The sequence below is a fragment of the Arabidopsis lyrata genome (genome assembly GCF_000004255.2).
Source record: "Arabidopsis lyrata subsp. lyrata unplaced genomic scaffold ARALYscaffold_4, whole genome shotgun sequence".
Classification (NCBI taxonomy): Eukaryota; Viridiplantae; Streptophyta; class Magnoliopsida; order Brassicales; family Brassicaceae; genus Arabidopsis; species Arabidopsis lyrata.
This window is the reverse complement of record NW_003302552.1, coordinates 13,273,703-13,285,268: the sequence shown is the minus strand read 5'-3', so window position 1 is coordinate 13,285,268 and position 11,566 is coordinate 13,273,703. Positions and strand designations below refer to the sequence as shown.

The window sequence follows — 11,566 nt, the reverse complement described above, 5'->3', positions numbered from 1 at the left end:
ACATAATATAGAATATTTTAGGAGACAGGATCTCTGTTTGCGGAGGACAACCTAAATATCCAAGTAGTTCCTAAATAGATAGCAGTTTAAAAATATTTAGTTCCTAAGCATCCAAGTAGCATCCAAGAAGAAAACAAAGAAGAGTAAATAATTATTACAAAAAGACATAAGTTCTTAAGCAGAAATATTGAAAGTGGCATCACAGCCGGAGAGGCTGAACAAACTCCTCGAAGATGTCGACAGCAAATCTCATCCTGATATTCTCCACAAGTTCTTCAGTTATGCTGTCGTGACTAATGTTTTGGAAATGAAGCTCAATGTACTTCATAGCAAGCGGGCCACTGTCGTCTTCATGTTCGCTTTGAAAGATTTCAGGGAGATGATCAAAGGCGAACTCAGGGGGAACTTGATGATTGCAGAGAACATCTTGGGGGACAAGTGATTTGATGATAAAAGGAAGCAACACAACGAGAGGTTTCATGAGCACGCCCATCTGTTTGTCGGTTTTGGCAGCCACGTTAGGGTCAAGAACACCTATGGTACCCTCTTTCAGATCTATGACAAGCGCAGCCCAGTGGCCCCCAGACAGATGTAAAGGCGCGTACAGAGTGTCGACATCAGAAAACCAAGCCTGTCTCGTGAATCGGCCAGGGACTATACCCCTGACGTAGTCCCATATCTTACTGTTCCACGGCCATTCAGATTTACTTTTGGACTTCTTGAAACGAGAATAGAGTTCGCTAAGGGTAAGCGAAAACCATGAATCAAGTATGGCAGACCTACTATGGACCAAAGTATCCCCAAACCTCCGAGCCAACAGGCTTAGCATGGCATCGATGTGCTGGATTGTATAGAGGACAATAATTAATTTAAGGGACATGATCTTATAAAATGCAGGTATCATTGGTTTACAACGTACCTCTTGGTGGACAGAATGGTGAGGAGTAAGCATATCCTTAAAAAATAATTTGGGGACAACATGTGCATCTAGGACGAACTCCCTGACCATTAATGGAAAATAGTAATTTAATGGTTGGGGAAAAAGAAGTAAGTAATGAATTCAATAAGAAACTGAATTACCTCTGGCGATAAGATTTGAGAGTGGACAAGAAATGTTTCCGAAGATCATCATTTACTAGGACAAACGGGTGCAAAACCTCATCAGTTGATTGGGAAACACTATTGGTCCCTGTGGATTCTTGTCCCTGGACTGGAATAGGGTCACGGAAACGGTGGGGTTTATTCCTTGCCCTTTTGGGAGGGAGGATCGGCTTAGAAGAATCCCCGCCAAGAGAAAAAGATTTTCTCTTTTTCCCAGAGGGACTTTTTTCTGAAATTGCCACACCACCAGTAGCATTCCCCTATAAAAAAAGGTATTTTAGGGAAAGGGACAAACAGAACCACATTTAAAATGCTGAAAATTTATGAGATACCTCTTGATCGTCAACCAGTTGTTCATCAGCACCTCTTGAGGATTTAAAAAGCTCTGGCGGCCATGCTTTGTTTGCCTAGATGAATGGGCACGACAGGTTAGGGACAAGAAATTAGAATTTGCGTTTTAGTTATTACAGAAATAAGTATTATACCTCGTCCATAACTTCATCTTGGTGATCCTCGTCTTCAGACCTTCCTTCACTATCACCACTACTCTCGTCACCCTCTTTGGGTTCATGGTCCCCAGAAACAGACTTATCCTCTAAAACCTCAGTCTCAACATCGTCCCCGGAGACATCAACAGACTTTTCAATTACTTCTTCTCTTCTATCCTCGCACTCAACAACATCAACGTGCTCAGACACACCAACAGACTTATTCTCTATAGCTTCCCTTCTCTCCTCACCAACAAATCCCACGTCCTCAGACACACCAAAAGAATTTCCACCAGCAACCTGTTATAGTTGATTAGAAGAGAGGATCATATCCATGGAAAGACACAAGTATCCACGTTGAAACAGAGACAAACCTGCTCTGTATCTTGATCGTCCTCTGATTCATCAGCCGAACTGATCTCCTCTACATCTTGATGAGGCGTTTGGAAGTCGTTGGGCTAAAAGTAAAGAGAATTAAAAGTAAAAAAGGATTAGAAAAAACAAAAAACTCCACCACATAAGAAAACAAATAATGACTTTAGTTAAACTTACGTTGTGATCTTCAGGAAAATTCTCTTTAACAGACTTTCCAACCAGGACCTGTGTAAAATGGTTTAGGAACCATTTCCAGAAAGAGGTAGACAAAAAAAAAATGTAATATACAAACCTCATCTGCAACTTCTTCGTCCTCGGATTCCTCTGCGTTGTCCTCACTAATGGTTGGCAATGGAGTTTGGAAGTCTTTTGGCTGAATAATATGTAAGAAACAGAGGTTATTCAACGTCAAAACAATAGAGAAGGACCAGAAGCAACAAGGAAACTTACGTTGTGATCAATAGAGAACTTCGAGGAAGAAGGACCAGAAGGAGATGGATGAATAGTAGAAGGACCAGAAGCAACAAGACCAGGAGAAGGTCCAAACGGACCAGACTGAGCAGGACCAGAGGGAGATGCATAAGACTGGTTGAGGTTTTGTAAAACATCAGACACTCCTCCGTACTCAGACCAGGCTTGCCGCTGAAACTCCTCCAAAAGTTGAGAATTACTTTTCCCCTTAGACGGCGATTGAGGAGAACTTGGGGCGGGAGGGTCTATCTGGACATGGGGGGAATCAGAGGTCTCCCCACTAGGGACCTTGTTCATATTTATATTTTCTGGGGGACCATGCGTTTGTCCTTCAGTAACAGCGTTTGTTAATGGGACATCTGTGTGTCCCCCGGACTCCTTGTTTACATTTGCATTATTAGGGGGACCATAGGTTTGTCCCTCAGATGGTTTGTTTTTACCTGGTGAAGCAGCTTCCGGAGGGGGGGTTGTTGGAAACTTCCCACCATGGCGCAGATTGCAAATAATCTCGTCTAAGAGTTCGTCTTTCAATAAAGACTTCTCTACTCCATACATCCGACAAACTTCACCCATCAATTCAACCTTCAATTCCTCTTTCATGTCACGGAACTTCGAATTAACTTCTTCCATGATCAGAGCATGGAGAACATCTTTACCTTCAGTCCCTGCTGGGGGACAAAAGTCTTCATCGACCTTCCCTTTACCTTTTGATGAACCAGATGGACCACACTGGGGAAACTCAGGCATGTCAGAGTTTCTATTTGGACGCCTCACAGGTACCTTCTTGGTCTTGCGAACATTGGGTTCTTTGGGGTTCTCATCAACGACTATCTTTGGCCAAGTACGACACCCACCAATCCAGTCAGCTTGGCAGAACTTGTATCCGCCACCAATAAGGCTTTCCATATAGTCAACCGCTGGGTCAGAGACTTCATCAGGCCAATCGTTGATCGATGGGTGTGGGGGATCATCATTAGACAACAGCGGGGCAATACTTAACTACATTGAATTCAATAATTAATTAGTAAACACTTGGGTACTAGGATAAAAAAATAATAATGTTCACGAGAAGGACAAAAATAATAATTACCCCAGGAATTAGCTCTGTTTCCATTATGTTGGAATTGTGAAAAGTCTTCAACGGAGGCAAAGTAGTGATTGACCCATCAATGATAGTCTGCGTATCATCAGGTTGAAGAAGGTATCTCTCAAAAACTGGGATGGCCTTTAACATCAGCAGTTGGAAGACAAGAGGGAACCCATGGGTTGAAGAGTGAGACTGGTTGAACTTCGCAATTAGGGCAGAGAGACTGTTAACCTTGTGACTGACCTTAACCATTCGCATTGTCAGAAGGAATGATTCTCGTCCCCATGGAAACGCTTCAAACGACTCCAAATGCTGAACCATTTCGACAACTTGAAGAGAAGCTCTCACAGGTTGGGAACTGCAAAGCAATACCCCTTCAACGATCACGATAAGAGCGAGACGAAGCCTTCTCCAGTCATCCATCTTCTCTTTCTTGGGCTTCATCTTGTCTTTCCTCAGCCAGTCAACAATGTCCTTGATGAGGACACCCGGGTGGTCCTCGCCTATGAGAATATTCCAGTACGGATATTTTTTGGTACATTCTCTCTGCGACTTCAATACATCTGCCGGTGAAGAATACGGCCGACAATCCAGACCAGTGAGAATGGCAAATTCTCTTAACGAAAAACGGAATGGCTGACCGGCAAAAATAAACCATAGCTCGTGTTTTTTCCTTGTGTAGACGCCTCTACACAACATCTGATGTACTAATTTGCCGGAAAACGAACATTTGCGGACAGGGAGCTAAAACAGCGGGCCAAAGCATGAGGCGCGGAGATAATTTAACTCTTTCGTCCCTTCTAGGATTTCGACGAGATCGAGCAGATACTCCGGCTTTGAATAAGCATTAATACGTCCGAGAGGAGGATAGCAGTCAGTGGCGTAGAGCATTTTCGGAAGTTTGTCCCTGTTTACTACCGGGGTCTCCGGTCGCGGCTGATATGGAGAATTTGAGTGGGTCGCGGTTGACTTGGCGGAGACAAAAGGGTCGCCGTCGTCTTCAAAGGAAACCGTGCGCCTGGAACTGCCAAGCGGAGACTTTTGTTTCAATTTACTCGAGGAGGACTTCATCTGCGGCGGAGGAGAGAAAACAGGAGAAAAAATTAAGAATTTCTTTGAAAATCGAACAGTGGAAAAGGAGCATGCAGATGGACAGAAACCCTAGAAATTGGGGACGAAACGATTAAATCAAATTAGATGACTACGAACCAATAATTAGATGACTACAAACTAACTTGTGATTAATCAAGTATGAGGGACAAAATCGAGTGTCAGTTACATTCAAAGAATCTGCCGAAAATGGTTTACCGTAACTAACTTCCGATGAGAGGAGAAGGAGAAGAAAGAGAAAGGGAAAGTGAATGAGAGACGAAAGCGGTTACACTTCTCGCAGGGGAGAGAAGTTTGTGGGGTGTAATTTTGCACGGGTCTCGAGGGTTAATAGGGAAACGAGAAGGTGCGAATGTCAACTCGTTGCCAGGCGCAGGCGGGAAAACTGCCATCAACTGTGAGGGCAAAATTGACAATTCACAGAAAAATGTGGTATGAGTTGAAAGATGGAGAAGAATGTGGTAGATCTTGAAACAAATTGGGAAAATGTGGTAGATCTTGTAATTTTTTCTTGTTTTTTATTAATTTAAATATATATAGTTTATGTGCCACGTACGTGACTAATGGATTTGACAATAAGCGAAAAGCGGAAGCACTTGGTCAATTGGTTAATTGTTTAAAGGTTTATACATCAAGGTTTGGGATTCGAATTCCGCGAATCCTAGATAACACAATTTTTCACAGATTGTCGGTGTAAAATTTATCGATAGTTTCAGAGTACTACAGATAGAACCTTTCATTGTGGACTCATATGTTGCGGAGTCAGGAAAACATGTCTACTAGATGTCGTATATTCAGAACAGTTTTTTTTGGATTCGAGTGTTTCGAGGAGAAGTGCACCCATAGCCGTGCCTACTTAGATAATTTGGAAACATTCGCCTACGTCAGCAAATTTTGGTAGAAAATTTAGGAAGCTAAATTTGTTAATAGTGGTTAGTTATCATATACGTATTATTGAATTAATAAAGTTATGAGAGATTAATACAAATAATAAAGGAAAGTAGTATAAGTTGTAATATATAAAATTCCTAAATACAAGGAATTTTAATACTTTTAAGGGGATAATTTAGTGTTGTTAATCTTTCTTTTTTGTATCCGCTAGTTTTGTTTTCTATATATCTCATTAATTCTTTTTTTTTTCTCACTTCTTTACCAACCTCTTGTTTGTTAATCATCTTTATCCAACTTTATTAATTATTTATATATATTAGACTACTTTTTGTATATCAGCATAATTATATTAAATTTTACTATTACCAAAATTATATTTTGTTTTGCAACACCAAATACAAATTGCTAGACTACATATTATGATCAACCTAGTTTTTATAATTTTTGTTTTATAGTATATATTTGTTCTCATTGTGTGATGAATACTTTTGTTGGAACTGTGAATTTTTATAAGTTTTTCTTAATATTTGTAGATTTATTTAAAAAAAAATTAAAAAATTAAATTATATATTATTGATGTATTAAACCATATTTTTCTGCCTATAGTATCAAAATTTCTTGGCACGGCTCTGAGTGCACCATGAAATCGTTGTTTATGGAAGCTGTTCATCGTAATTGCATATATTGTAGATAAAATCGTTATTCGTGGAAGTTGTTTATCGTAATCGAATATGTTATAGAAAATGTAAATCAAATATTTCTAATGATGATGTAAAAGAGGAAAAAAAAAAGTTTCCTTGTAGAGTTTTGTTTTATCCGTTCAAATTTGGAATAAAGAAAAACAAGAAAATGAATTCTCATAACAAGAACAAGCAGTCTATAATTTACATAAAATAATAATAAAAAAAAAATATTTTAAAGATGAGATTCTTGTAAGAGACTAGCGTGCAAGAGGGGTTACTTCGGTTCCGAAATTTATAGTCAAGTCTGAGTTCTTTGAGTCATCATCATCTTGATGAATTTGTCCTGTTCTTGATTTCTCAGAGATCAAGCACTCTTTAAGTATATTAACTACTTTGGACATGGTTGGTCTATCTGATGAAGAGTGGCTTACGCATGACATGGCTAGTTCAAGAATTCTCCAGATTGTGTTTGAGTCGTAATCTCCATTAAGGTTTAGGTCGACGATTTTTTCAATGTCTCCTCTGCTATATGAGCTTTTTCTCGATCGGGTTAGCTCAATCACTGATCGGTTTGTGATTATTTCGATGAGTACTATGCCAAAACTATAGACATCGCTCTTCCCGTTTAACCAATTTGTTAGGTAATATCTACAAAAAAAAGTTAATTTTATGGGACTTAATGAAGGAAAAACAAATTGAAGTTTTACATTAGTGGTCTGATTGCTCGAGTAATTACCCGATACACTTAACCGCAAGGTAGTATATACGGGGTCGATCCACAAGAACCAATGGTACACTAAAGATTTCCGAGACTCGTTCTTACCTAAAGCTAAAAGATTGTTTTGTTTTGGGTTTTCGGAATTGTAAATAAAAATGCAATTAAAATAGACGATTTAACTTCAAGATTTAAAGACATTGGGCGTTAGGGTATTTCAGATATCAACGAATAATGGAAACATGAAACCAGGAATTCAGTAATTAAGAACCGTTCTCGAATATGAACACATTTAAACCAATTCTCTTTCAAGACATTAATCACTAAATTTGACTATTCGATTACTAAACTTTCGCATGCAATTTCCTAGTCAAATTCGCATTACCAAACAAGTTCATTAAGTTCACAATGCGTCATAACGTCAACTTTCGTTGGCTAGAAATACATTGCTCAATCCACATTCTTTCAGGCATTCTATCGAACACTTTTGATGCATAGAAAAACCTAGAATCTACAACAGGGTGATCAATCCTATTCTAGCATTAAGAACATGTGAATCAAAGAACCTAGAGAATGAGAATTTCTAACACAATCAATCCATTAATCCATTGAATCTCCTAATTGGAACCCTAAAACCCAATTGGAGAACTACTCACACATAGAGAAAGAGAAAAGGCAAATAGATATGAAAGAAAACATGATTCAATAAAATAGAAAAGGAATAGGGTTTAGAAATCTTCTCCAAGTGTCAAGAGGATGGATTCCTTTGCCCAAAGTTGTTTACAAACCAAAGAACAAAGTTTAGAACTCAAAAATATCAAAGATAATGTGTAAAGAGTCGAGCATAGGGTTTTAAAACAATAGGAAACGAGCCGGGTCGGATCTGGAGTGAATCGGGTCAATTCTGGGCCAAAAGTACGTCTGGGGAAGGGATCGATCGATCCGGTGGGTGGATCGATCGATCCCGAGTCACTGGAAACTGCTTCTCGTCCATCAGAGAATGGGATCGATCGATCCACAAGTGGATCGATCGATCTGGATCTTCTGGTCTCCAACTCAGCAACTGCTTCAAATTCTCGGCAGAATGACCTGTCTTCACTACTTCGGGTATAACTCTTGAATGCACCGTTAGATTTCCTTCAAACCACTTGTAAACTCAAGCTAACATCTTCATATAACTTGTGTCAAAAATGCAGAAAGATCTAACGGTGGGAAGTATTCCATCTGAGGCAAAACGTCTGACACTTCTAAACGAAACTGCATCTCCAAAAGTGTGTTTATATCCCAAAACAGCTCGTTTTCCTCCGAAGCAACCTAAAACCTGTAGAGACTCGATAAACGACTAAAAGACTCTAAAAACACACTTTGACTCGATAAAACATATGATGTAAGAAAGAAAACAAAGACTCAAAACCGATAAAAATACAACATATCATGGTCTATGAGTTAGAAAACTTACTCAGGATCAAGATATACGGGAGTTCCTGCAACAACTGTTGCCACTTGAGTTTCAGCTCCGACAGAAAATGATCTTGAGAGTCCAAAATCCGCGAGTTTGGCTTCGAAACGATAGTCTAATAGTATATTCGTACTTTTGACATCTCTATGAACCATTGGCGGCTCACACCCAACATGCAAACACTCTAAACCTATGGACAAAAAATCATCTCTATGTTGAGCGATTATTGTATAGTTGGTAGGCCAAAAAGGAATGGGTAAGTATATGAAGTTTAAGTACTTCATAATGATTTTGCAATATTATAAAGTTAGCAAGAATTAACCTTGTGCCGCCTCAATAGCAATTTTTAGTCTACTAGCCCATTTCAAAGTAGGTCCAGAGCATTCTCCTGTAAATGAAAATGCTAATTAAATCGTTACAGTTAAAAGATATCAAAATGATTGATTCAAAGACAAATAAAGACATCAACTATTAATGTTTAATTACCTGATAAATGTTGTTTAAGGTCTCCATTAGCCATGTACTCATAGATGAGTGCCAAATGACCTCCTTCATCACAGTAACCAACAAGGCTTACCAAGTTTATGTGATGAACTCTTAATAGAAGCTCCACCTTTTTTGGTCAATTTCATATATATAAAACTCTCAATTACACATAAAACAAGTTATTTTCGATTGAACAAGTACAAAAACCTGAACATACCTCTGCCTTAAATTCTTTATAGCCTTGAACTGATGACTCGGAAAGAACTTTAACCGCTACTGGTTCGGTATCACTCAAAGAACCGTGGTAGACAACTCCAAATCCTCCTTCTCCAAGAACTCTTTTGAAGTTATCCGTTAGCTCAACGACTTCCAAATAAGTGAACTTTTTCTTTTTGGCAAAGATAGATGACTTTCTTGGTAACTCGCGTGTAGCAACTGTATATGGAAAAATCATATAAGCAATGCCATTATTATATACCATGAAACTTAACAGAGTATTAAGCCTTTGTGTGCATCTTGATTGATATATCTATATACCTTTTGATAAGGGCTTTTTCTTTCTCAAAACAAAAATGAGACCCAACAAGGCGATAAGAGCCGCCATTGAAGCAAGGGATGCAAAAACCGGCACTAGGACTTTCTTGTTCTTGCATGAGTCAGAGAGACATAGATTTGGGTTTCCTTGAACACTAAATAACAAGAATGTTATTGAATACGCAAAATCATCAGGGACAAGAAACTGTTAATGAGAAACTTACACCAATTTTAGTCCTTTCTTTTCTCTATTGCGAAGGGCTAGAGGAATCGGACCGGTTAAGCTATTCCAACCTAAGTTTCTGTCAAAACAGAGAAGAACATTATGGTATATACACATCATCCATAAATCTGGTGCAAGAAAGTATGATCACTTATTGTTTGCCATGAAATAAACTCACATGATCAACAATGATTCCATGTTGGCTAGAAATTCAGGCACCCCTCCAGTTAGATTGTTATTCGATAAGTCCCTATTAGTCGATTACGATAACCAAGAAGATTAATATACGAGGTATAAAAACAATAAATGCAGTTTTGAGGATATTGTTGTCTCACAGTTCTTGTATTTGAGCTCTCTAAGTCTAAGATCTGTGCTATGACCCCCTTTAGTCCACTTGATGATAAGTCTCTGGTTATAAAAACAGAACACACATTTTAAGATATTAAACACTAGTTTTTTTTTTTTTAATTAAATCTGTAATTAAATATTCTTACAAGGATATGATTCTTGGTGGAATAGAAGCATTTGTGTTGCTGCAATTTATTCCCTCCCATTTGAACAATCGAGGAACACACGGATCTCCTTGCCAGTCGATTTTACTCAATTCGTAAGTAGCTCGAACATTCTGGACCACAACGACTGACAATAAAACCAAAATTAGAATACAGAAACATAGGTAAATATCGCAAAAATTCAATACTAGTGAAGATTGACTAACCATCCTCTGGATTAGTTTCTGCATCCGGGAACTCAATAATCTGGTAAGCTTCCATAGCATTGATCATTGGTGGGAGCGTTGAGCTCTTAGTCATAACCAGCTCCACTGTACATTGCATAAACTTACATTTCATAGGCGATGTGTTGTATAAAGTCTCTAGCTGAAACTTCGAAGGGCGATAAGCTGAAATGGTAATGTTTCCATCGTTTCCTTTCCATATAATGTCAAACTCTCTTGTGTCATTGCCTTTAAGTGTTTGAATCTCAGCAAAATGTAGGTAGATGAGAGCTTGATCTTCGCGGTTATCGACATACCAGTCGAAAGATAACTTCTCAGTCACATTTTTGTTAGTGATTGCCTTTGAGATTAGTTCTTGTGGTAGCTGATAAGGAGTAGAGGAATTTACATTGAGACTAGTGTTTATGAAAGTCAAGCCAAACGAAAGACTTATTGGCTTCCACTCACGATCATATATATCTAAAGGATACCTGAACAATAAAAAACAATGATCAAACCTTTATTTTTATTAACAAAACTCTGTTTCTTGGAAAGTAAGCAAAGTTAAATTACCGAATCGAAGGACCGAAAAAATTGCTAGCGTAGTAGCGTTTTAAGAGCTTTAAGGAACCATTTTGAGTGATGTAAGTGTCATCTCTCAAAGGTCTTAGTTCCAAGGCTGAGATGATTGGTGTAGTCTTCCCTGTTTTAACAAGACAAATCTCCAAAGAGCTTGACTTTGTGATGTGTATGATCTCTTCCGTTTGAGAAAGTAATGAGCTTTTCAAATCGACCGTTGTCCATATGTTAGGACCTAGATATAGATCAAATATCGGGCCATTGTTAAGCCCGTCGTAGTTTCCGTAGAGAAAGAGAGCTTTGATAAGATACTTTTTGGATGGAGTGACCCTTAAGTTATAGCAGTTTCGTATTCCGTCTGGAAAATATCTTAGAACTGTGAATGGCTTATAAGCTTCTTCCCAAATCTTTTGGACTCTACCACTTTGACCACCTTGAGTGAAGTTGGCATCGGATATGTATGTTAATGTTGTTAATGGTTCGGTATAAGGAGATACCGCGGGGTGTAAACCGCAATCTAAGTTGATGAATTCTGGTAAGAGGTGAGATAAAGATCATGTCGAGTAGAAGAAAAAAAGAAAATGCAGATTTCAAGACTTGTAAGGAGGAAAGTGTTTAAAAGAGTGTGTACCTTTTGGATCAGGCTGAG

General features: G+C 38.6%; 1 protein-coding gene and 1 pseudogene across 1 annotated transcript; both read right to left on the bottom strand.

Moving 5' to 3' along the window:
• Positions 1–1,653: 1,653 nt before the first annotated feature.
• Positions 1,654–2,732, bottom strand: LOC110229273. The gene is made up of 6 exons (XM_021029036.1): positions 2,415–2,732; positions 2,257–2,337; positions 2,142–2,189; positions 1,964–2,047; positions 1,741–1,889; positions 1,654–1,660 (listed from the first exon to the last, which is right to left on the bottom strand). Exons 1-6 carry the CDS (start codon positions 2,730–2,732, stop codon positions 1,654–1,656), a joined length of 687 nt encoding a protein of 228 aa, XP_020884695.1.
• A 5,644-nt stretch (positions 2,733–8,376) lies between these two features.
• Positions 8,377–11,456, bottom strand: LOC9315262 (annotated as a pseudogene).
• Between the last annotated feature and the right edge of the window lie 110 nt (positions 11,457–11,566).